This window comes from Vulpes lagopus, chromosome 10 (genome assembly GCF_018345385.1).
Source record: "Vulpes lagopus strain Blue_001 chromosome 10, ASM1834538v1, whole genome shotgun sequence".
Lineage (NCBI taxonomy): Eukaryota > Metazoa > Chordata > Mammalia > Carnivora > Canidae > Vulpes > Vulpes lagopus.
In genome coordinates this window covers 102,714,636-102,736,971 of record NC_054833.1, presented here as the reverse complement: position 1 = coordinate 102,736,971, position 22,336 = coordinate 102,714,636, and the positions used below count along the sequence as shown (strand labels likewise).

The window sequence follows — 22,336 nt, the reverse complement described above, 5'->3', positions numbered from 1 at the left end:
AATCTTTGCCCACTAAGATTTCTTTTTAAGATTTTTGCTGATAAAAAAAAAAGATATTTGCTGATAGTCTTCTATGTTTTCTTCTAAGATTAATTGTTTTACGTCCCAGATTCTACTAAGATTTTACTAAGTAAAATCTACTAAGAATAGAGGTTAGAGGGACGCCTGGGTGGCTCAGCAGTTAAGCGTCTGCCTTCTGCCCTGGCATGATCCTGTAGTCCCGGGATCCAGTCCCATGTCGGGCTTCCTGCATGGAGCCTGCTTCTCCCTCTGCCTATGTCTCTGCCTCTCTCTCTCTCTGTGTGTTTCTCGTGAATAAATACATAAAATCTTTAAAAAAAAGAATAGAGGTTAGAATTCACTTCTTGTGCCTCTCCAGTTGACCTAGCACCATTGATGGAAAGGACTGTCCTTTCTTTGTAGCCTTGTAGTATCCTTTTGTCATAAAACTGTATACATGTTTTGGATTCTGTCCCGTGTTCCACTGACCCCTTGTCTATTCTTGCACCAATACCACGTTGTTCACATTGCATCAGTCTTTTAATGTTTTGGTTCCTGGTAGTATAAGTCCTCCAGCTTTGCTGTTCTTTAAGACTGCCCCAGATATTCTAGGAACTTTATATTTCCATAAAAATTTTAGAATCAGCTTATCCATCTTCCACAAAAAGACATGCTGAGGCTTGATTGGAACTGTTGACACTCTGTACCAGCTTGGGAAGAACTAACACCTCTATAACATTGAATGATCCAATGCATGCACATATCCCCCCACTTAACATTTTCACAATTTCTTTCATTAACGTTGTATAGATTTCAGAGGACTTGCTTTTCATTAGATTTATTTCTAGGTATCTTATATTTTTGATGTTATCATAGATACTATTTTGTTAATTTCATTGTCTATTTGTAGCTAATGTAGAAATATGATTTTTCTATATTTACCTTATATCAGGTGACCTTGCTGACTCATTTATTAATTCTAGTAGTTTCTATACTTAAAAATTTATTATGTGTACCATTAGGTTTCTGCAAATATAAAAATAAAAATTTATTTCTTCCTTTCCAGTCCTTATGTGTTTTTTGGAAACAACTTCTGTGAAGTATACATGTCATACAGTTCATGCATTTTAAGCGTACCATCGAGTTTTAGAGCATTTTTATCACCTGAATAAGATCACCATGTCTGTTTCCAGTTATTGTATCAGCAGTACTCCACACATTTTTTATATGTTACATTGTTATTTTCATTCACTTCAAAATACTTGATTTACTTCCAGATTTATTCTTTGACTCATGGCTTATTTAGAAGTATGCTACTTTCCAAACATCTGGGAACTTTTCAAGTATCTTTCTGTTACTGATTTCTAATTTAATTCCATTGTGGTCAAATAATATTATTTGTGTGGCTTGAATCCTTTTAAATGTATTAAGACATCTTATGGCTCAGAATGTAATCTATGTTGATAAAAGTTCCATCGGCATTTGAAACATAAATGTATTTGGTAGTTGTTGGGTGGATTGTTCTATAAATAGCGTTTAGTAAATTGGTTGATGGTAAAAAAAAATTCATGGTATTTTTTTTTAATTTTTATTTATTTATGATAGTCACAGAGAGAGAGAGAGAGAGGCAGAGACATAGGCAGAGGGAGAAGCAGGCTCCATGCACCGGGAGCCCGATGTGGGATTCGATCCGGGGTCTCCAGGATCACGCCCTGGGCCAGAAGCAGGCGCTAAACCGCTGCGCCACCCAGGGATCCCAAAATTCATGGTATTATTCAAGTCATCTTTATCCTGTGATTTTCTGTGTACCTGTTCTATCAAATATTAAAAGATGGGTGATGAAATCTCTGGCTGTAATTGTGGATTTGTCTGTCTTTCTGTGCAGTTCTATTACTTTTGCTTCTTTCATTTTGAAACTCCATTATGTGCATAAATGTTTAAGACCATTAAATTCTCTTAATGAATTAAGCTCTTTAACATTATGAAAGAAAACTTTTTACCATCCGTAATATTCTTTGCCCCGAAATCAACTTTATGATTTTGATAATGCCCCTTCAGCTTTATTTTTATTCATTTATTTTAAAGGTTTCATTTATTTATTCATGAGAGACATAAAGAGGGAGAGAGGCAGAGACACAGGCAGAGGGAGAAGCAGGCTCCATGCAGGGAGCAGGATGTGGGACTCGATCCCGGGTCCCAATCCCCTGGACATGCCCTGGGCTAAACCGCTGAGCCACCTGGGCTGCCCCAGCTTTTGTTTTTAAATCATAGTAGCAGGGATCCCTGGGTGGCGTAGCGGTTTGGCGCCTTTGGCCCAGGGCGCGATCCTGGAGATCTGGGATCGAATCCCACGTCGGGCTCCCGATGCATGGAGCCTGCTTCTCCCTCTGCCTGTGTCTCTGCCTCTCTCTCTCTGTGTAACTATCATAAATTAAAAAAAATAAATAAATCATAGTAGCATAGTATCACATTTCCATCCTTTTTCTTTTAAACTATTTTTGTCTTTAAGTGGGTTTCTTGTGGATAGAATATAGTTGGGCTTATTTTCTTATTTAATCACTTATATTTGATTATTGATATGCCTGGGTTTATGTCTTTCTGGTAGAATGACCCTTTTACATCATTAAGTGTACATCTTTATCTCTTGTACTGTTTCTTGCTTTAAAGTCTACTTGCTCTGGGCAGCCCCGGTGGCGCAGTGGTTTAGCGCCACCTGCAGCCCGGGGTGTGATCCTGGAGACCCAGGATCGAGTCCCACACCGGGCTTCCTGCAGGGAGCTTGCTTCTCCCTCTGCCTGTGTCTCTGCCTCTCTCTTTGCTCTCTCTGAATGAATAAATAAATAAATCTTTAAAAAAAATAAAGTCTACTTGCTCTGATGTTAGTGTAGTTATAAATAAAAGTTGTATTAATATTTTTACTTTCAAAGTTTTGATGTCCTAATATTTAGTGCGTGTCTTTTGTTAGCAGGTTATAGTTGTTAGATTCTGATCCATTCTTAGTCTTTTAATCATAAAAATTAGTCCACTTATATTTAGTGTAATTGCTAATCTATTTGGGTTTATATCTATCCTACTACTTGTTTCTACTTCCTTTTTCTATTTGTTCTCTTCTTTTGGATTCTTTTAAAAAATATCATTCCCTCATCTAAAAACATTTAAATATTCTTTTAGTGGCTGCTCCTAAAGAATAAAATTTGCATTTCTGACTTGATCGTCTAATATATTACTTTGATCACTTCTCTAATAGGGCTAGGATGTTAGAGTACTTTAACTTCACTTGCCTCTTCCCAACTTTTGTGTTGTTCTTATAAGACATTTTAAGTCCATATATATTTTAATTGCTTTCAATTGCTTCATGCAGACAAAATTTATTTATATTTAGTTTCATATTTACCCTTTATAGTGCTCTTCATTACTTCATGCATTTCCCTATTTCCATCTAAGATCACTTTTCTTTTGCTGGAAGATTTCCCTTTAGAATACCTTTTGTGAAAGTTCCATGGTGACAAATTCTCTCAGCTTTTACCTGAGAACATCCTTTTTTTAAAGACTGTTTTTATTAGGTAAAAAAATAAAAACAAAAACGCCTATGTTGGCTTTTTTTTTTTTCAACTCACAACTTTATGCTTTTTCATTGTCTTCTGGCTTCCATCCTATCTGATGAGAAGTCAGCCATCAGTCTTAGTATAACAAAGTACCATGATCAAAATCAAGAAGCCAACATTAATATGATTTAACCTACAAATCTTACTCAAATTTCACCAGTTCTCTCCCTAATATCTTTAGAGAAAAAAAAAATATGGTCCAGGATCCAATCTAGGATCACACTGTATTTAGTCATCACATCTCTTTAGTCTCCTTTAATCTGGAACAGTTCCTTTCATGATAGATGAGCAGAGGCCAGTTATTCTGTAGAATGTACTTCAACTTGGGTTTGTCTGATGTTTCCTCATGATTAGACTCAGGCTATGCATTTTTGACAGGAATATCACAGAAAGGAGATTGTGTTCTCAATGCATTAAATCAGGAGGCACATAATGTCTACTTGCCCCTTTCCTGCTGATATTAATTCTGCTGGGTTTCTCCACTATAAATTATGATTTTTTTTTTCTCTCTGTAGTTAACAAGGAATTTGGGGGAGGAACTTTGAGAATCCTCTATGAGGAACTTTGAGCTACTACAAACAACAACAACAACAAAACAAAACACATAAAGTCCAAAACTTTTCATCTGTTGATGCTTCTTGCCTGAGCAATTATTACTATGGTGGTTGTCAAATTGTGGCTTTCTAATTCCAGAATTCCTTCTACAATTGGTTGGAAGTCTGTGGAATGCAGTTTTAACAGTTCTATCTACTTCTTACTTGCCTTGTTCCTAGGGCCTACCCCTTTAGGATTTTCAACTGAAATCCCGGGTCTTTCCTTTTGAGAGAAGTTGAACTCTGATCTTTTATCTTTGTACTGTGACTCTGCAAAATTCTGCTCTGGTTTACAGAGGTCTGGGCTTAGCTTTTAAGGTTCCCATCTTATAAAATTTCCAACTTCACTAAATGATATGAAACCTGAGCTTTGAGGCTTCTCAAGCCTTCAGTTTTGTTACTCCAGCTCATGAGACTACAAAAACCTCTGCTAATTTCTTGTCTCACCTGCAGCCTTCTGCCCAGGGAAAACCTGGGTCCTTAGCCTCTTGCCAGAGTCAGCAAATCCAAGTGGCTGAAAATTGTCACTTTGCACCTCCATGGTTCTCCCCTCTCCACAAATTAACTCTTCTGGCTGCTGTTGCTTCTGTAACTCTCTAAACTTGAAATATTGCCTGTTTCTCTGGCTTTTCTAGTTATTTTCATTGGGAGTATTATTTGGCTGCCAACTACTCCATCCTACCCAGAAGCGAGATTTCTATGTTTTCCTTTTGGGGGATTGCCTATAGTATTGCATCATATGGGTGTCTTATTTAAAAATTTAACCTTTCCTCTAATAATATTTTTCTCATTATTATAATAGGCACTGTAATAATCACCTTTGTAAATATGCCAATATACATGAGTTCAGTTATTTTCATAAATTTATGGATATAAAATCACCAGATCACAGAGTATGATGGTTTGCAGTTTTGACAGACATTGTCAGATAGCCCTCTAGTAAGACCATATGCTAAGCTGAGCTGACAGTGTCTAATAAGTGACTATCAAGTTGTTTTGAGAGGGTCACTATCTTCTCTGCCTGTTTAGATGCCTCAGAGGTCTCTCAACCCTCTCTGTTCCAGCCTCAGTCTTCTGTGGTGAGTGGACAAAGTAATCCACAGATCTGGTGTGTGGTGCAGGGCAGCCCTGTCAGGGCTCATGTCTTGTCTTGGTACCAGCAGGTGATGGGGAGTGGTCCCACCTCCCTTTTGAGTCAGCGAGAAGGGACTCTCCCAACCTATGGTTTGGGTGTGAATCCTCGCTTTCTGGCAGAGATGGACCCCGTCAAGAATGCTGCACTCCTTACTGTGGGCAACGCCAGCCCTGATGATGAGGGCACCTACTACTGTGCCATGTGGTTTTCAGGCCAGTATGTCTTTGCAGAAGGTACCCGTCTGCTCTATCAGGGTGAGTCCAAGAGAGTAGGGGTCTGATGCCCCTAGTGTGTAGGGCTGCAATGGAATAGGTGGCAGTGGGTAGAAAGGTGGAGATGGTGGGGCCCCCTTGGAGGAAGCCTTGGTCAGCAGGGATGAGGGGAAGAGGGGAAGCTAATCAAGAACATTAAATCCAGTCCCTTCATTTGCTCTGTAGTAAGGTTACTGGAGGCCCAGAGAGTGAAAAGTACATGTGGCAGAGACAAGCTCAGAGCTCATATTCTGGGCAGAAGGCCAGCTGTGGGGGAAAGTAGATTCTGAGACAGACCAGGGAAGGCCACAGAGGAAGGGAAGAAGGGTCTCCAGAGGCCCCAGAAGGAAGGAGATGCAATAGGACTAGGGGTTTGGAAGAGGCTGGTGGTATTGGGTAATATCCTTCTTCCCTTCATTCCCTGCAGCTAAGATGCAATCCCCTTTCTGGCCACCTGAGCTGAGCCTGTTCATCCCTGCCTCGGGTCCTCTCTTCCATGTACTTTGTGTGGTGCTAGGACACAACCCTGACCCTCTGAGGGTCTCCTGGGTCCTGCAAGGCCAATCCCAGAAGGGAGAGGACTCCACTGGAGGAGCTGGGGATTCCGTGGTCAGCTGGCTGCAGCTGCGCTGGGAGGCAGCTGGCATGTCTGTGACTTGCCAAGGCTTGCACCAGAGCGGAGTCTCAGAAGTTGTGCTACCCTTGCCCTGTGGCCAGTGTGAGTACACAGAACCCTGGAGGCTGTGCTCTTGTATTCCTGATGCAACAACCTGGAACCCTGTGGTCAGTCGTTCCCCCCACCCCCACCCCAGCAAACTGGAAGGTCAAGACAGGCACTGCTGGGTGTGATGAAGAACCCTTGGATCTGGCCCAGCTTCTGGGTGAAGCCTGGACTTGGCTTTGGAGCCTAGTGACATTGGGGGACCAAGTGTCCCTAAAGCCCTACAACCTGCTCTGTCACTCCTGACTTCCACGTCCTCTCATGGCGAGTGTCTATTTATTTCCTTTGGGGGATACAGAAGGGGAAGCCACTTGAAGGGAATCTGCTCTGTTCCAGGGTGCAAGAGAAGCCCAGAACTGGAGAACTGGAATGAAACTCCTGAGGAAGAGTGGATACATTCCTCTAGGTATGGATCCCTAGATGCTGACCTGGGACCTGGGACCCCGCCCCCCAGGGGGCAAAGCGATGACTTGTCACTGTCAACGACCTATTCACCTAATTCAGTACTATTTGCCAGGACAGAGAAATGACTGGAACAGTCTGAACATTAGTGAGTCTAGAAGGCTAGATCAGACACTGAACCTGGGTTTAAAATGCAAGGAAATCTGTCCTAACGGTCTGAGGACAGGAACACAGGGTATTCAGGTCAGAGAGCAGAGGGGCCCTCCCACAGGAGGTTCTGGGAAGCTCCCGTGGACACTGTAGAGTCAGAGCTGAGCCCTCAGATTCTGGCTGGAAAGGGTGTAGACCTAGTCAAGAGCACCTGAGTCTGGTCCCAGTTCTGCCCTCACCTCTCTGTGGCCCCTTGGCTGAGGCTTTTACCTTCTCTTGGGCTTAGATCCACCCACCTACCTACCACCCCCAGTCTAAACAGTCTCTAGCCTCTGCCCAGCAGATTCCAAGTCCTCCAAGGGGCTGCCTGTGCTCCGGACCCTCCCTCTTTGCTCCAGCCAGCTTCCTCCTAGTCTGCTACCTTTTGTGACCCCTTTTCCTCCCCCTTTCTCTCCAAGACTGTCCAAATTTCTCCATAAATACAGAGAATTTGTGAAGATGTTGTGCTGTTGGTTGTTATGGGCAAGGGAGGTGGGATCCTAGGACCAAGACTCCCAGTGGACGCCTCTACAGGGTCAGCAGATTCTGGGACAGGTCAGTCACGCCAGCCTGGAGCCTGATGGTCATAAGCCCAAAGCCAACCTGGCTAGTCAGAGGGACACACATATGCCAGAGACAATCATGTTTTGCTGCTTACTGAGAAAGCCGGGTCACATCTGCCCTCTCACTTCTTCATCTAGTTGAGAGGTGGGTGTCTAAGGTCCTCCCCTTTTTTGGTTAAAATCTTTTCATTCTTACCTCCTTTTGAGAACAGATGCCAAATGCTTCTGAGGATTAAAGTTGGCCAAGGACCTTTTACTAGAAAGATCGCACAGAATTTTACAGTAGGGTGATTCATTCGGAGACTGCTAAGGCAACACTGTCCCTATGACTGCTGTAGTGTTCCCTTGAGGGGCCACGTGCAGCAGAGCTAAGTAACCCACTTCTCCTTTGTGGAAATACCAATGACAAGGAGCCTGAACCCAGTGCCTCATTTCCCATGCTTACACCACAGTCGGGTAGCCTCTCCAGGACTCTAAAGAGCACCTAGCCCGACTCCTCCCATTCAGAGTGATGGCTGCCCACGGCTTCCTACATAGAGTATTTGCAATTGAGACCCCAAGACTCCCAAGCCCTCTTCCTCCTTTCTTCTTCTATACTTCACCTTCTCCTGGCCTCTACACTACACCATCTGTGTGGCAGTTGCTGAAAATGAATCTGAGGAGTTCTCAGGACACCCCAGTCTGCTCTCACTGGGCATACCAGCACTCTAATCCTAGTACGCACATGTCTACTTTGAGAAATCCTTGTTACGGTGCCAACTCCTTAGCTGAAGACTTTGTAATGTCCTGACACATTTGCTTTGCTGACAGAGGAGGAGTCAGAAGGCTCCAGAAGGGTGTCACAGAGGTCACTGGCCCTGGAATTGGGCTGTTGGGATGGGGAAGCGAGGGCTAGCCAACAGCGGGGCCGGCTGGGGCACGGAAAAAAAATGTGGCCTAGTTCTGGGCCCAGCGTGAAGGTGGCTACTAGAGACTGGTGCCATCCGTGTGTCCTATCTGTAAGGACAGGTCCCGTCTACGAGCTCTCCCCAGGAAGGAGCCTTAGTATACAGCTTAAACACCTTAGTAAAGTGAATTAATTCCCAACACCTCAGCCTGAGAGGAAACCTTGGATCTGGCCTCCTGCTCTCCTCTGAAGGTCCTACGTCTTACTCTGCTTGACCTACTGAGTTGAGGAGATAGAAAGGACGCCAGCAAGTGCAGGGAGCATCAGTATCAAGTTCCGAAGTGCACACAGCTGGACAGCTGGAGGGGTCCTCCCAGTCACCAGAGAAGATTTCACAAGTAAAAACCTGCAAACTCTTTATTAAATTCTCCCATTTCATCTGTACAGAAAAAAATGCACATTATGTTCAGGATCTCAGTAACATCTCAAAATTACACAGCATGAACATGTAAAAACAAGGAACTGCCGGGATTTTATACATAGAAAGAAAAATCATTTACAAAAGAGGCTTGTTAATTTTACTTTTTTTTCTTTCTTAAAAAAAAAAAAAAAGTTCAAGGCCTAAGATCTCACACAGCATCTGCTGTCCAGTCTGTTTTCCCGTTTGGACTGACCAGGGAACACGGAGCCAGGAGCAGCCGCTCATGAAGCCTCCTGCTGTCAGCACTCTTGCCGGCCACTCCTCCCCGGGCACCACAGCCTGCCTCGGGGGGCCTGGTCTCACCTCCCTGGCTCTGGCGTAGGCCTGCTGGGCTCTGGGGTCCAGGTGTCGACTCCATGATGGGGGAAGGCAAAAACAGAATATAGAGGCACTATCTGAATTTTCTCCTTGCCCAGGGAGGTTTCTCTACTGCCCGTATCCTAACATCCCTACCGGTGTGTTGTGACAGATCTTGGGAAAGGGGGAGGGATCCTGCCATCAGGATCCTGTCACCGCTAGCCCAAGCAGAGAGTCCCACTCCAGGCTCCAGATGACAAACAATCCCTGGGGCTCCACTGTGACCTCACTAAATGGCTTGGGGAAGCTTGTCACTCTGAAGAGTCTGTCTGGGTTTGCTATGAGTTGTCTGTTGTCTGAGGTCGGGGCAGGAAGGGGATTTGCGTTCAAACTCACTGCCCTAACATGTGACTCTGGTCCTAAGGAGAAGAGGACCAAAAGGAGTGTACTAGAGAGATGGCTGACCAGAGACAAATGAGACAGTAAGAAAGACAGAGGCAGGCCAGAACATCTGCTCTGACCCCACGGCCCTTGGTAATCAGGGGCCAGGGGAGAAGAGGTGAAGAAAAAGAACCGTCCCTAAAGGCCCAGGAGAAACTCAGGGTACTGGAGTGCTGCATTTGATAAAGCAACACAGGTGCCGTCCAAATGGTGAGGAAAAAAAGGGATCTTTCAGGTTTCCCAAATTCCTAAGACTCTGAAATACAAATAATATATACCAAAATGCACACAATTCAAAAAGCCTTCTTCTTTTTGTTCTGTGGCAAAATCTAGGTGAAACATAGGTTGGCTGGCGTCCGTGGCTCTCTGTATCCACTGACGTAACAAAGCTGTCTAGGGAATGCGGCTAGTTTTTGTTGGGGAAGGGGAAGAAACAGGAAGTGAAGCCTTTTCTCAGAACTTGAGACCAGCTGAGAAAGGAGGCCCCATGAAGCAATCTACTTCTCCCCAGATGACTCACCGTAGTGGGGTCTTTGGGCTGAAAGCTGTGCCACAGCCTGGAGGTGGGGAGGAGGGGAGGAGGGGAGGCATTTCCAGAGATCAAACTCACACTCGAGAGTGAATCTTTTCTTGGGAAAGTAGAGGGAAGTCAGCAGAAAAGCTCCTTTCTGCTTTGTCTGATGGTATGTTTAACATATACAGACCTCGGGTAATACAGACCTCTTTACAACTGGATTCTTTCATTACATGACTTCAGGAAATGGGAAGAAGTGAGATCTGATCATTCTGTCACCTCTCGGGGAAGCAGAATCTCCCTCTCCTCTTTCCCCAGTGGAGCTGTTCACTGTCCCCCAGAAAAGGAAGTGCAAGACAGGAGACAGAGGAAGGCCTGCTGAGTACCAGAATCTCCTGGCTTCTTAGGATGCGCAGGCTCAGAACAAGCTGACGGACCCACAGAGCTGGGAGCAGCACCACAGGGTCTCCAGGAAATGCAGAGGAGGAAGGCATTCCTACTCAGAGCAAACCCAAGCCTTTGCTCTGCTCCCACCTCGGCACATCTTGCTAGCAGACTCTTCCTGGGACAGTAGCAAGAGGAGAGGAAGGCCAGGGACGCACCAGGGTAAGGGTCTCACTTCCAGAACTACCGTCCATGAGAGGAACTCAGAGAGAACAGTCCTGTTCTTGCCAGTCTGCCTGCACTTCTGATCTCCCAGCCCAGGAGAGAAGGCTCCTGTGCCTCTTGAGTGTTGTGGAGCTAAGTGTGAGTGCACGGACAAGACTAGATGAGTAACCTGGCTACTGTAATTTTCAGCAAGTGCCTGAAGTCTTGACCTTGGAATCCCCCAATACCCAATCCCACCCCCACCCTCCCTACCACCCCACCCCCCACCCCCCAGGGCCCAACACTGGCTGTTTGTTATTGTTCATGGGCTAGATACCAGAAGAGATTGGCTCTTCCACTAGGGCCATGGTTTCCTTTTTGATTAACCCTTGACTAGCTGATTTACGCACGACAGACCCAAGAGGCCCAGAACCAGTGCTGTTACATGGAATGAGGGCCAGAATGGATACAGCTGGGCTGCAGGTTCAGAAGGTGCTGGGCCCCCTGGAGGTAGAACACTGCTCAGGACACCATCTGGGACTCTCAGGAACCAGCCACATGAAACTATTCCAAGCAGGATGGTGAAATGCTTTTCTAGCAACAAGCAACTGAAAATACTGGCAGAAGTATCCCTTTTATTTTGACCATTTCTAAAGATGACAAATATTTCAAGAATCAAACTCCTTTTCAAGCATCCAGATTTGCTGCAGACAACTAATGAGACTGTCTCTCACTTCTGACAAAACCAAAATGTCGAGGCACATTCAACTATGGAGATATTTTACATACACTGGGAGGGAGAATGTACAGATGGAGAATGGTACCGCACACTCATCAAATGGTGAATGTTTGTTCTATCCTGTAAACCACGCCAGACACATCAGTTGGGGGCTTGCATTTAGATGACATCTCCAGTTCTCCTTCCCAAGCTTCCACATCCCAGCTGGGATCTCCTGGAGGTGGACCATCTGGACCAGCCCAAATCAGTTCCACAACGGTGGTAGTAGGGGGCTGTGGCCTAGACTCCAAGAGTTTCAAGTTTTATGACTGAGTAATCCCAGGAAGAGCCTAAGAGCAGGACAGAGGGGACCAAGCAGCTTAGCAGCTCTCCTTGGTGACTGGACGTACCCCAGGCAGGGGGATATAGCTGGCTTCTGGACCCCCCTGACTCCAGGAAGGGTAGCAACAACAAAAAGAAGAAAACCACAGTATTCAAAAATATGTCAGTCAGATTAGACAAGGAATAATTTGAATCAACTGATCCACAAACTGACCCACTTTGTATCGAACACATTTCAGGGGAGACAAATGTTGTGTAGGTCCTGCAGCCCACGTGGACGGTGGCAAAGGAGGGCCAGGGCAAGGAAGGGTGCCATGGTCTATGTGGACAGTTTTAGGCACGTGATTTATAATACTCTGTGGAACGTCTAACAGGTTAATAAAATATATATTATATAAATATATCTCCTACTGTACATGCCGCCTTCTGGTGCAGCCACCATAACTCCACGCCCCAAACTCAAACTAAGGTGTGCCAGGTTGCACTGTGATGCCTGCACCCCTCCCCGTTATACTCCAAACCTGTCATCCCACACTGGAAAGACGAGGGAGGATGGCCAGGAAGACTGCTTCCATAAAGCTCAGATTCTGGAAAGACTGATGAATCATTAAAGTACAATGTTTAGCCAATGCCTACTACAGTGGGTGTACGCAGTAAATGGAAAGGAAAAAAAAAAAAAAGGAAAAAAAGCTCCATCTTTTAACATAGTAACTTTCCAAGTCCTCTCCACAAAGAGGCATAAGAGAGCTTGTCTGGGAAGGTGGCCTTGAGCCCGCAGAAGGGTCAGGTTGGACTGCCAGTCATATCCTAAGACCACGCTAAATCTGTATAAGCCACTGTCTCTGACCTGCACTGTTGCCTGAAACACAAAGCAAAGTGAATCAATCCCTGCCCCCTCCTTCCTGCCCTGAGCTCCCTCCCTTCCTGTAGTCATTGCCTCCTGGCAGGCCTTCTAGAATAACTGCTATCCCTCAGCAGGGTCAATCCAAGTGTGGCTGAGTCCTGTGCTAGCCTGGAGGAGGAAGATGCCTGGGATCCTGCTCCTGGGTATGCAGGGTCCAGCCTCCCTGTGCAGATCAAGTGACTGACCAGATTCACACACTTCTGATCTCCTCCCAACTCATGTGCCGTTGGCCTAGGGAAGCTCATGCTTGCTCTACTTCACTGAAGTGAGAAGATCATAGAAATACTCATGGTCTTGGGGTCGTGACCAGCAGTGGCTCTATTAATGTGGGAACTGGAAGGCATCACTATTTCAGCAGAAGAAAACAAGACCCAAAGCAGGCTGGTTAGTGGTTTCCCACTCCTCGGTGAAGTCCATGGCCCCCACATGGTCCAAAGGTGCTTTTGAGAAATGAGCAAGACATCCCAGTGATAGCATATTGGGTGTGTGTTTTCCCCTAAAGTCCTGCCTTCATTTTATAGTCACACAGAAGAAATAACCCCATTGCCCAAATCAAGCCTGGAGGAGATGTGTTACCTATATACATTTTTTTCTTTCTTTAAAAATTTCTTTTTTTTTTGGTGTTTGTTTTTTTTTTTTAAAAATCATTTGAGTTGCAGGTCAGGTAAGTTGGTTCTGGAAGTACTGGTAGTTCCATTGGTATGAGAGAGACTTGTCTACGGGCAGGTAAACCCAAATTTGCCAACCCAGGCAATAACCAAAGCGGCCAGCTGCTGATGCTGCACAAAATGGTCGAGGAGGAGGAGGACACCATGGACACGGGCGAAGTTGGAGACAGGACAGTGCAGAGGAAACCTGCTGCTGCTCTAACGCGGGTGTTGGTGCCACCTCTGAGAAGAACGAGGTGAGTGGGTACACTATACAGGAGGGCTGTATACACTGGGCACCAACAGGCCGTTCCTCTGCTGGTCAAGGTGGCTCTACCTGTCCTTGAGCTCTCGTGTTACTCGCTTGGTGATACGTCCACACATCAGACCAATCAGGAACAATATACAGATGCTCCCACTGATGACAGAGAGAATGTAGTTCTTTGATGGTGAGGTCATCACTTGCATGGCAAGGTCAGAGAAGCCATCTGCGGGGGCCACCTGGAAGGACAAACAGCAGCATTGGCCTCAGAAAGAACCGGGCTGGGGGCAGCACTAGCTCTAACTCGCCTCTCTCAATTCCTAGTTTAACTGATACCATTTCTTTGGGGAGAGAGGATAAGGGACAAGTAAATCAAACACAGTGCTGCAATTCCTTTTCCTGATCATAACATGGTATATATCTACTGTACAAAATTAAGAAAATACAAATACAAAGAGGTGGGGTCTCATATCATTCATAATGGCAATCACCACCACCAACCTGACAGTAGCCCTTACACTGAAGACCTCACCGTGTCTGGGGCGCTGAGAGAGAGCCCCACAGGGTTTTGTTTTCCAACTAGGCTCTATGCCCGGCATGGAGCCAATGGCAGGGCTTGAACTCATGACCCTGAAATCAAGATCCAAGCTGAGATCAAGAGTCAGACGTTCAACCGACTGAGCCACCCAGGTGCCACACTGACATGTTTTCAATCATTTAGTCCTCATACAAATCCTTGAAAGTGGATTCCTCCCATATTATAGATGAAGACCTAGAGGCCCAAGGGATGGGAGGTGGCTACTAGTACAATGTCACAGGTTCTTATGTATTCTGGCTTATTTTTAAAAACACAGAGAATGGTTGAGACCATGTTGGATGCTGGTTCTGTATCTTGACTGTTTGTCACTCACCATTAAATCATGAGGATTGCCCCCAGTAGAAACAATGTGTGAAAGTGACTCAGGCTGGCAGAACACACAGCATCATTTCCACAGTCACGGACTTGCAGTCTAGCCAGTTTTCATCCTGTTGTCCTCGCTGCTTTCTCAAGTAGACCTCTCTTTATGCAGCCCACGAGAGCAGATTCAGGACCGAAAGTCTCCCCAGGGTGCACAGGGACCTGCTCTTTTGGGTCTCACCTTAGCCTTGGTGCCAGAGAGGGTCTGCCCAGAGATGTATATGTGCTCATCCCATACACACAAAGCAGAGTAGGAAGGTTTCGGATGAATACAATCTGAGCACTGACATTTGCGGAGATAAGACAAGCAGTGGAGACATTCTGCAGCGATGCTTAGCAACTGACTGGGGCAAGTGGGAAGCAAGGAAGAGACTGGGCACCTCTCTGTTGCCTCACCTAACTGAGGGCTTCCAAGCCAACTATGTTCACTTGGAAAAAGGGGTGAGGGATGTGCTTGCTACTTTGACAGCTATGATCCCTTCCCTTCATTTCCCTTACATCTAGGTATGAAGACTTTTTGTGGTCCTTCCTGTTTGCCTGTAACCCCTGACCTTTCATGTGGGTGACAGGAGGAACTGGTCAAGGAAGAGGGGGCTATTCTCATGGTCACTATCTTAATCCAAGACATTCCCAAATGTCCATCCTGGTGTTAAAGTGATACCAAGAGTGTTGATCTAGAAACCTGACTTTCTCACTGAGGGACCTTAAGGCAAGTCACAGTTTCCACCACCATAAAGTGAGGAAATCATCACTCCCTTAACCTGCTGGGTTTCAAGGTTCAAGTGAGGTAATACGGCCATCAGTATGTTTTATACACCACAAAGCAATAAATACATGAGAAGAACTGTTCTTCTCACTGATTTTATAGGAAAAATCTCCCCCAGTCCAAGTTTGCCAGGTGTCCTGATGTCTCTTTCCCTGATTATTCCCGTTTCAGCCTCACCAAGACCCAGGGCTAGTCTCACATACATATGCTCCTCCCAAACACTGTGTGGAATCAGAAAAACAAGCTTTAAGACAGCAGTGGCCAGCCTGCTTGCTTTCCCGTGGGCATGATGTCTGGGTTCTCCTGGCACGGTTGGCTTCAGCCCCATCCTTTGGGTGACTTGCTTTCCCATGGTAGACTATGGGCAATGAGGAGAAAGCCCGCAGACACAGACCAGTGCAAAAGGAGATGGTGGCTGCGGGTGCAGGGAAGCTGAGCAGGCTTCAAGGACACCGAGACTTCTCAAATACTCTTACTGCTGGTCTTGCCACAAGGACAAGAAGACTGGTGGAGTATCTGGGGAACTGACTGAGAAGATGGCCATTTCAAGTAATTCACTTGGTCATTACCTTTGCTGCATAACTCCACATTTCAATCCGGTCATTGAGGCGTTTTTTGCACTCAGGTTGTAATCTCACCCGCTTATCCTCCAGGGCCTCCATGAGGCAGGACATTTCTATGGAAGAAAAGGCAGAAGAGTTGAAATCATCTAGAACAGAAGTTTCTGTAAGCTTGGGGGAGAAGGGGACCTCGCCACCAGACAATTCAGATTTACAGGCTATACAAACTTAAATCCATTCTAGGAAACTTGACCCAAGATTTAACTTGAAGAAGAATGATATTAAACTTCCAAGGCCAGCTGCCCAGAGACTCTTAAAACCTCTCTCATTTTTACTTGGCATGCCTGGCCTGGAAACAACTTTCTATCTGCCCAGGATCCATGCAGTACAGCTACTGGGAAAGTCAATGAGGCTGTTCTAGTTTGGATAAAGGGGAAGAGGGCAATGATGATGACTACGTTTTGCTTCCCTGATAAATAACTCAACCTTCCCTTTTCATCAAATCCTTACCTCTGGACATGGCTAGATCAGTTCAAACCTGCAGGATTAGTCCTAAATTCATTCTGCCACAAAAGCCTAGTCCTGGCATCAACCAAGCCCCCAGAGGATGTTGTCTGTGGCTGAGCTGTAGCTACAGAACAGAGCAGCTCTAAGTGTTCTTAGAGAGAGTCTGAGGGAGTTCAGAGAGGGTCAGAGTGAATAGTGACTTACGACGCCCTCGGCCAGGGGTAATGGCTGCACAGTGGTGTTTAATGTCCAGGGCACAGGCTGTATGAAGGACTGGGTCCACAAAGATGTCTGCTTTGCTTTCCTTCAGCATGTTTAACACTTCCTAGGAAGGGAAAATCATGGAAGAGAGCTTTTATAGAGGAAATGCATCAGATCCATTACTGGCAAATATATATATACAAAAAAGTTCAAGGAGAAAAGGTTGAGGGTTAACAAGAGAACTTACTCTGAGATAGGTGGCAATGTGGGGATGATGCAAAGAATATAGATTTTTTTAGCAACTGATTTAATTCCATAAATACACTTGGAGACCTAGTGTAAGCAAAGCTCTGTGCTAAGTAAAGTGGAAGATTATAAAATCAGATTTGGGTTTTGGCAGTCTGGCATGCCATATTATTAAATACTAAATATTAGTATTTATACTGCTATAATATAGCTATTTTCTTACTTTTATAAGAAGACTGCCATCTTAAAATTTTATGCTATCTTAAAATTCTCAAAGGTCAATGTTTACAAAATATTTCATATTACCTCCATTATCCTCAAAAGAAAAAAACAAACTGAGGGAGCATAACTTTTACTGGAGGTACAATTCTTACTGGGTTTAAATATGTTTTGAACATGAGGAATATAATCATGATGGAAATGAAATCAGCTCTGCAGTCTCTCCATTTATACACAATGAAAAAGTAGGTAAAGACAGGCCAGAAATGTTTTTTTTTAATTAATTAATTTGAGAAAAAGAGAGAGAACACACACCGTGTCACCCACGTGGCCCCAGAAATGCTTTCTTAAATAAAAATTAGTTTGCTCTCAAAAGAAAGACTATAGTCCCTGTAGAACAACAACAACAAAAACAAGAAAACAAAAACCAAAACTCAAATATTGTTCAAAAAGTCCTCTTCAAAGTTAAATGGGATCATCTGATGACAATGCAGTCCAAGGAAAATATGTGGATTTAGCTTTCCACCAAGTCCCCCCATTCCTCAGACCATGTACAATCGGAAGCCTTTCAGCAGATGAAAAGATGTGTCCAACAGTCACACTGGCTCAACAATGACATTATGAAACATTTTTTTTAAAAAAAAATAGCTTTTTAAAAAAGATCACATATATTACCTTGTTGCAATTTTGTAAGATAACGTATATTTAGCAGTCATATTTTGAAAACTTTGTTTTTATATGCTAATTCTCAAATGATTTTAATGGATGCAGTAAGTGTACTGATTGATATCCTGGACTTGACATTTTGCTCTCGGCACTGTATTCACAGTGCCCTTAAACAATGGTCTGGTCATGCAGATGAGACATATTCACAAATAGTACATGTGAAAGAATACTTAAGTTATAGAGGTGATTGTCAAGAACCCAATTAAGGTTTTGTAATTCTGAGACGGAAGATTTAGATGTTGTCACTGAGATGTCAGAAAAAGGGATGCCTGGGTGGCTCAGTGGTTGGGTGTCTGCCTTTGGCTCAGGTCGTGATCCTGGAGTCCCGGGATCAAGTCCCACATCGGGTTCCCTGCATGGAGCCTGCTTCTCCCTCTGCCTATGTCTCTGCCTCTCTCTGTGTCTCTCATGAATAAATAAAATCTTAAAAAAAAAAAAGAGAGAGAGAGATGTCAGAAAAAGGAGTGAAAGCAGGCAGGGGAAAAGCTAATCTATGGTGGTTACCTTTTTACAGGTGTCTGTTTTGATTTTGAGCAGGTTAACTTTGAGGCACTCCTCTACTTGACCCGTCTGTTCTTGGGCTGCTGCTTCTTCAGCACACAGATTGGAGATCTGTTCAGGAGACACACAAAACACAAGGCCACCTCTAATCTGACTAGAAACTTCGTCTCTGCAACCTGTAGATTTGGTGATCCTCCCACAAGGACAAACAGACCCTCTCAAACAATATTCCTGATGGACTTCACTCCCTTCCCTCCTGTACAAAATGCTTGGCCCCATTCTCCTTCATAGGAACTGGTACACAGAGTCAAAAACCAGTTAGTGTACCAATCTTTATGCTGCCAACCCTGAGATTTGAGTCAGACTGTCCCAGGACTGATCACAAAGAAGGCTACCACTTGACGACAGAGGACGAAAGTAATATAGCCAAGTGAAATACTAAAAGCAAATGCTTTATAAAGGTTCAAGGTCAACCCAGACTCACAATTTGGCCACACACACACACACACACACACACACACACACGGGTTTTAAAACACAGACCATACCAAAGATTAAAAACTTAGCCTTCTGTGGACAGCTTTATGAGTAAGCTTCATTTAAAAAAATCTTTAGCTATGATCCCCTAAAATTGACATATGTTGAACAAAGTTCTCCAAATGGCTTTTTCTAGCTAGAAAGTCAAATAATTTTCAAGGACAGGTGTTTCTTTAGTGCTATTATAGGAGCATTTTCTCTTTCTGTCTTCAAGGCTGAAGAGAAAGAGAATACAGAACTTTTCTCTAATAAACATTTCTCTGACCAGCTCTGTTCACAACCAGCTTCATACCCAAATCCTACCTCATCTGAGCAGTGTAGCTGGAGCTGAGGATCTAGTCTGTAATCCAGAGCAGACTCCTGGATAATAATCCGGATCTGGTCTTCACAGTCTGAAGAGAGCCGCTACATGTGACAAAGGGAGATTTCATCAGCATATCAGACAATTTCAGCTTTTAATTTGGCCCCTGATTTGAGAAGGTATGAAAAAGGTCTTGGGAAAGTAGGAGCAAGCTAGGGATTTTCAAAGAAAAACCTACCAGGAGTAGAGGGGCCTCTCCAAACACATCTCTGTGAAGAGTTCAATCCAGTTTACCTGATCAGCATATCTCAGCTTGAGGCAAGAGATGACTTGACCTTCTAGCTCTGAATCATCCTTGGCCTTTGTCAGGATACCATGGCAGAATTTAGGAATGTCAGCTTTACAGGCTTTCCTTAACACAGGGTTTAAGCGGTAATCTAGAGTGGAAAGTCAGAAGTGCATGATAAAATTTTCCACCTTGATTCACAAATATTAGAGATTTACCTTTCAAAAGGGGGCACTTTATGTTAACGACAACAAACCACTGATTTATTTGCTCAACACTGGCTGAGCTCTCACTACGTTTTTTTTTTTTTTAAGATTTTATTTATTTATGAGAGAGACAGAGAGAGAGAGAGAGAGAGAGAGAGAGAGAGGCAGAGACACAGGCAGAGGGAGAAACAGGTTCCATGTAGGGAGCCCGACGTGGGACTTGATCCCGGGTTTCCAGGATCACGCCCTGGGCTGAAGGCGGCACTAAACCACTGAGCCACCCTGGCTGCCCTAACTATGCTGTTTTTTTTTTTTTTTTTTTTTTTTAACTATGCTGTTTTTAACCAGCAATAGAACTTAATGAAAGAGCAGATGTGGAGATGAAGACCCCAGAAATTCTCCTTTCCAGCAGCTCTGCAGGGTCTGCTGGTACCAGTAGTAGTTCTCATAAAAATCAAGCAGCCATCCCCAACCTTCCCCATAACAGATGTTTTGGAAAACACCGAGTGAGAATACCCACTATGTTACAAAGTCTTGGAACTCAGAGCAGAAACTTCTCTGTTCTAAAAGACATGACCCATACATTCTCCCACCCCATGCACGAAGTTTTGTTAAATCTCTAGACTTTTCAAAGAATTCCAGCCATTACTCCTGTCTCCTCCTTCCTACGATTTTCATTCTCTTCTCCCAGATACTCTTTGAAGAAAAAAGTCAATTTGCTTATTCTACCCTTAAAAATCCACATACAACAAAACTCCTGTAGTTTAATAAGGGAGGTATATATCAACTCAGTTCCACTGGAGCCATACTCAGTTGGAACCAGGAAAGCCAGGCCACGACGTTACCTGTGTTCTGGGTGATCTGGCGCTTGGTTATCATCTGTTTGCATTTGGGATCCATCAATTCACTGTTTTTATTTTGCTTCAAGCACTGCAACATGGTTTTGGAATCTGCTTCTGGACAGAACCTCTGCAAGAAATAAAGTTTTACATAAGTATTTGTTTATTTATTTGAAGTAGTTATTTAAATACAGCAATTAACATCATCCATATCACTCTTTCATCTACTGGTGTTCTAATGACAGAACTGGCTTGAAGATATCACTTGGTACAAGAGAAACAGCTAAGTCTGTATACGCACCCAGCCTCAACTTCCCTTTTCTTCATCTATTCTCTACTATATCTTTCATGGTTCTGCTACCCTCACTGTTTCCTATTTTGCACAGGACTGAATCTGTACATACATGGCTGTTATATTACATGTCATCTCCTGAGCTTATATACTGTTTAATATGAACATAACACTGTACCAGGTGGGCCAGGTCGCCCACAAGTCCTATCTACCTAATCCCAATGGGAAACTTAAAAATCACCCACGAGTCAACGTCAACAGTAATGTGGGGAAAGGACTGGTCTAGTTCATCTTTTAACTATAGGGGCTATAATCCTACCAAACTGTGTGGCTAGCCCCCGAACACTTGTTAATATCCTTCAAGTAAGAGAGATCCATTCTGGACTAATAATAAATTCCATCTCTATGTGCTAATCAACAGTCTATCTGCTAATTAAAGTCTACTGATATCTTAATACAGGTTGCTGACGTGGCTTGCTGACTGATTTTTATAAAAGTCATCAAAATCTTACACAATGCCCTGAAATCAGAGTCTGATATTTCTGCTTTTATATGGGACTCAAATCTTTTTTTTTTTTTAAAGATTTTATTTATTTATTCATGATAGTCACACACACAGAGAGAGAGAGAGAGAGAGAGAGAGAGAGAGAGAGAGGCAGAGACATAGGCAGAGGGAGAAGCAGACTCCATATAGGGAGCCTGACGTGGGACTCGATCCTGGGTCTCCAGGATCGCGCCCTGGGCCAAAGGCAGGTGCTAAACCGCTGCGCCACCCAGGGATCCCTGGGACTCAAATCTACCAGGCCCAGCTAAAGATACTTCTAATTTTCATAATTCTCTTTGGTATCTGATAGAGTAAGAAGTACCACTTTTTACTTTATTTTTTTTTAAAGATTTTATTTATTTATTCATGATAGACATAGAGAGAGAGAGAGGCAGAGACACAGGCAGAGGGAGAAGCAGGCCCCATGCAGGGAGCCCGACACAGGCCTCAATCCCGGGACTTCAGGATTGTGCCCTGGGCCAAAGGCAGGCACTAAACCGCTGAGCCACCCAGGGATCCCCTGAAGTACCACTTTTTAAAAAGATTTTATTTATTTATTCATGAGAGATGGGGAGGGGGGCAGAGACACAGGCAGAGGGAGAAACAGGCTCCATGTAGGAAGCCCGACGTGGGACTCAATCCCGGGTCTCCAGGATCAGGCCCTGGACTGAAGGTGGCGCTAAATCGCTGAGCCACCCGGGGTGCCCAAGAAGTACCATTTTCTTTTAAAGTATTATTTTATTTTTAGGTTGATTTTAATAAAGCATTTTCTTTTAAAAAAGGCATCAGAATCTTAGATTAACTCTCTTTATTTATGTGGACAGATCCAGGAACTGGCATCTAGGTTCTCAAGTCAGCCCTGCTGCAGAGAATGTTTACTGGAAAGTGTATGAAACAAAAGAACTCGTAGAACAGAAAAGCCTTTTGATTGTGGTAGGCGATGATCAGGACATTTGGCGGTGGCTTTCTCAGTATACCTACCACTAACCACCCTAAAAGACTAATCATATATTCACTGATTATCTATTCACTTGGGACTTACGTAAAAGGGAGGTCAGTTAGCTTAGCTCAGTGGTTTTCAAATTTGAGCCTGCATCAAAATCACCTG

General features: G+C 44.2%; 1 protein-coding gene across 1 annotated transcript in view; it reads right to left on the bottom strand.

Annotated features, from left to right (window-relative positions):
• Nucleotides 1-8,748: 8,748 nt before the first annotated feature.
• GLG1 (golgi glycoprotein 1) overlaps nt 8,749-22,336 on the bottom strand; it is a 146,216-nt gene continuing 132,628 nt past the window's right edge. The window contains exons 20-26 of the mRNA XM_041772553.1: nt 20,399-20,522; nt 19,356-19,498; nt 19,064-19,165; nt 18,227-18,334; nt 16,535-16,655; nt 15,833-15,939; nt 8,749-13,778 (exon numbers count right to left, since the gene is read on the bottom strand). Coding sequence (XP_041628487.1) covers nt 13,611-13,778; nt 15,833-15,939; nt 16,535-16,655; nt 18,227-18,334; nt 19,064-19,165; nt 19,356-19,498; nt 20,399-20,522 — 873 coding nt within the window. The 3' untranslated portion in view covers nt 8,749-13,610. The remainder of the gene's footprint in view (nt 13,779-15,832; nt 15,940-16,534; nt 16,656-18,226; nt 18,335-19,063; nt 19,166-19,355; nt 19,499-20,398; nt 20,523-22,336) is intronic.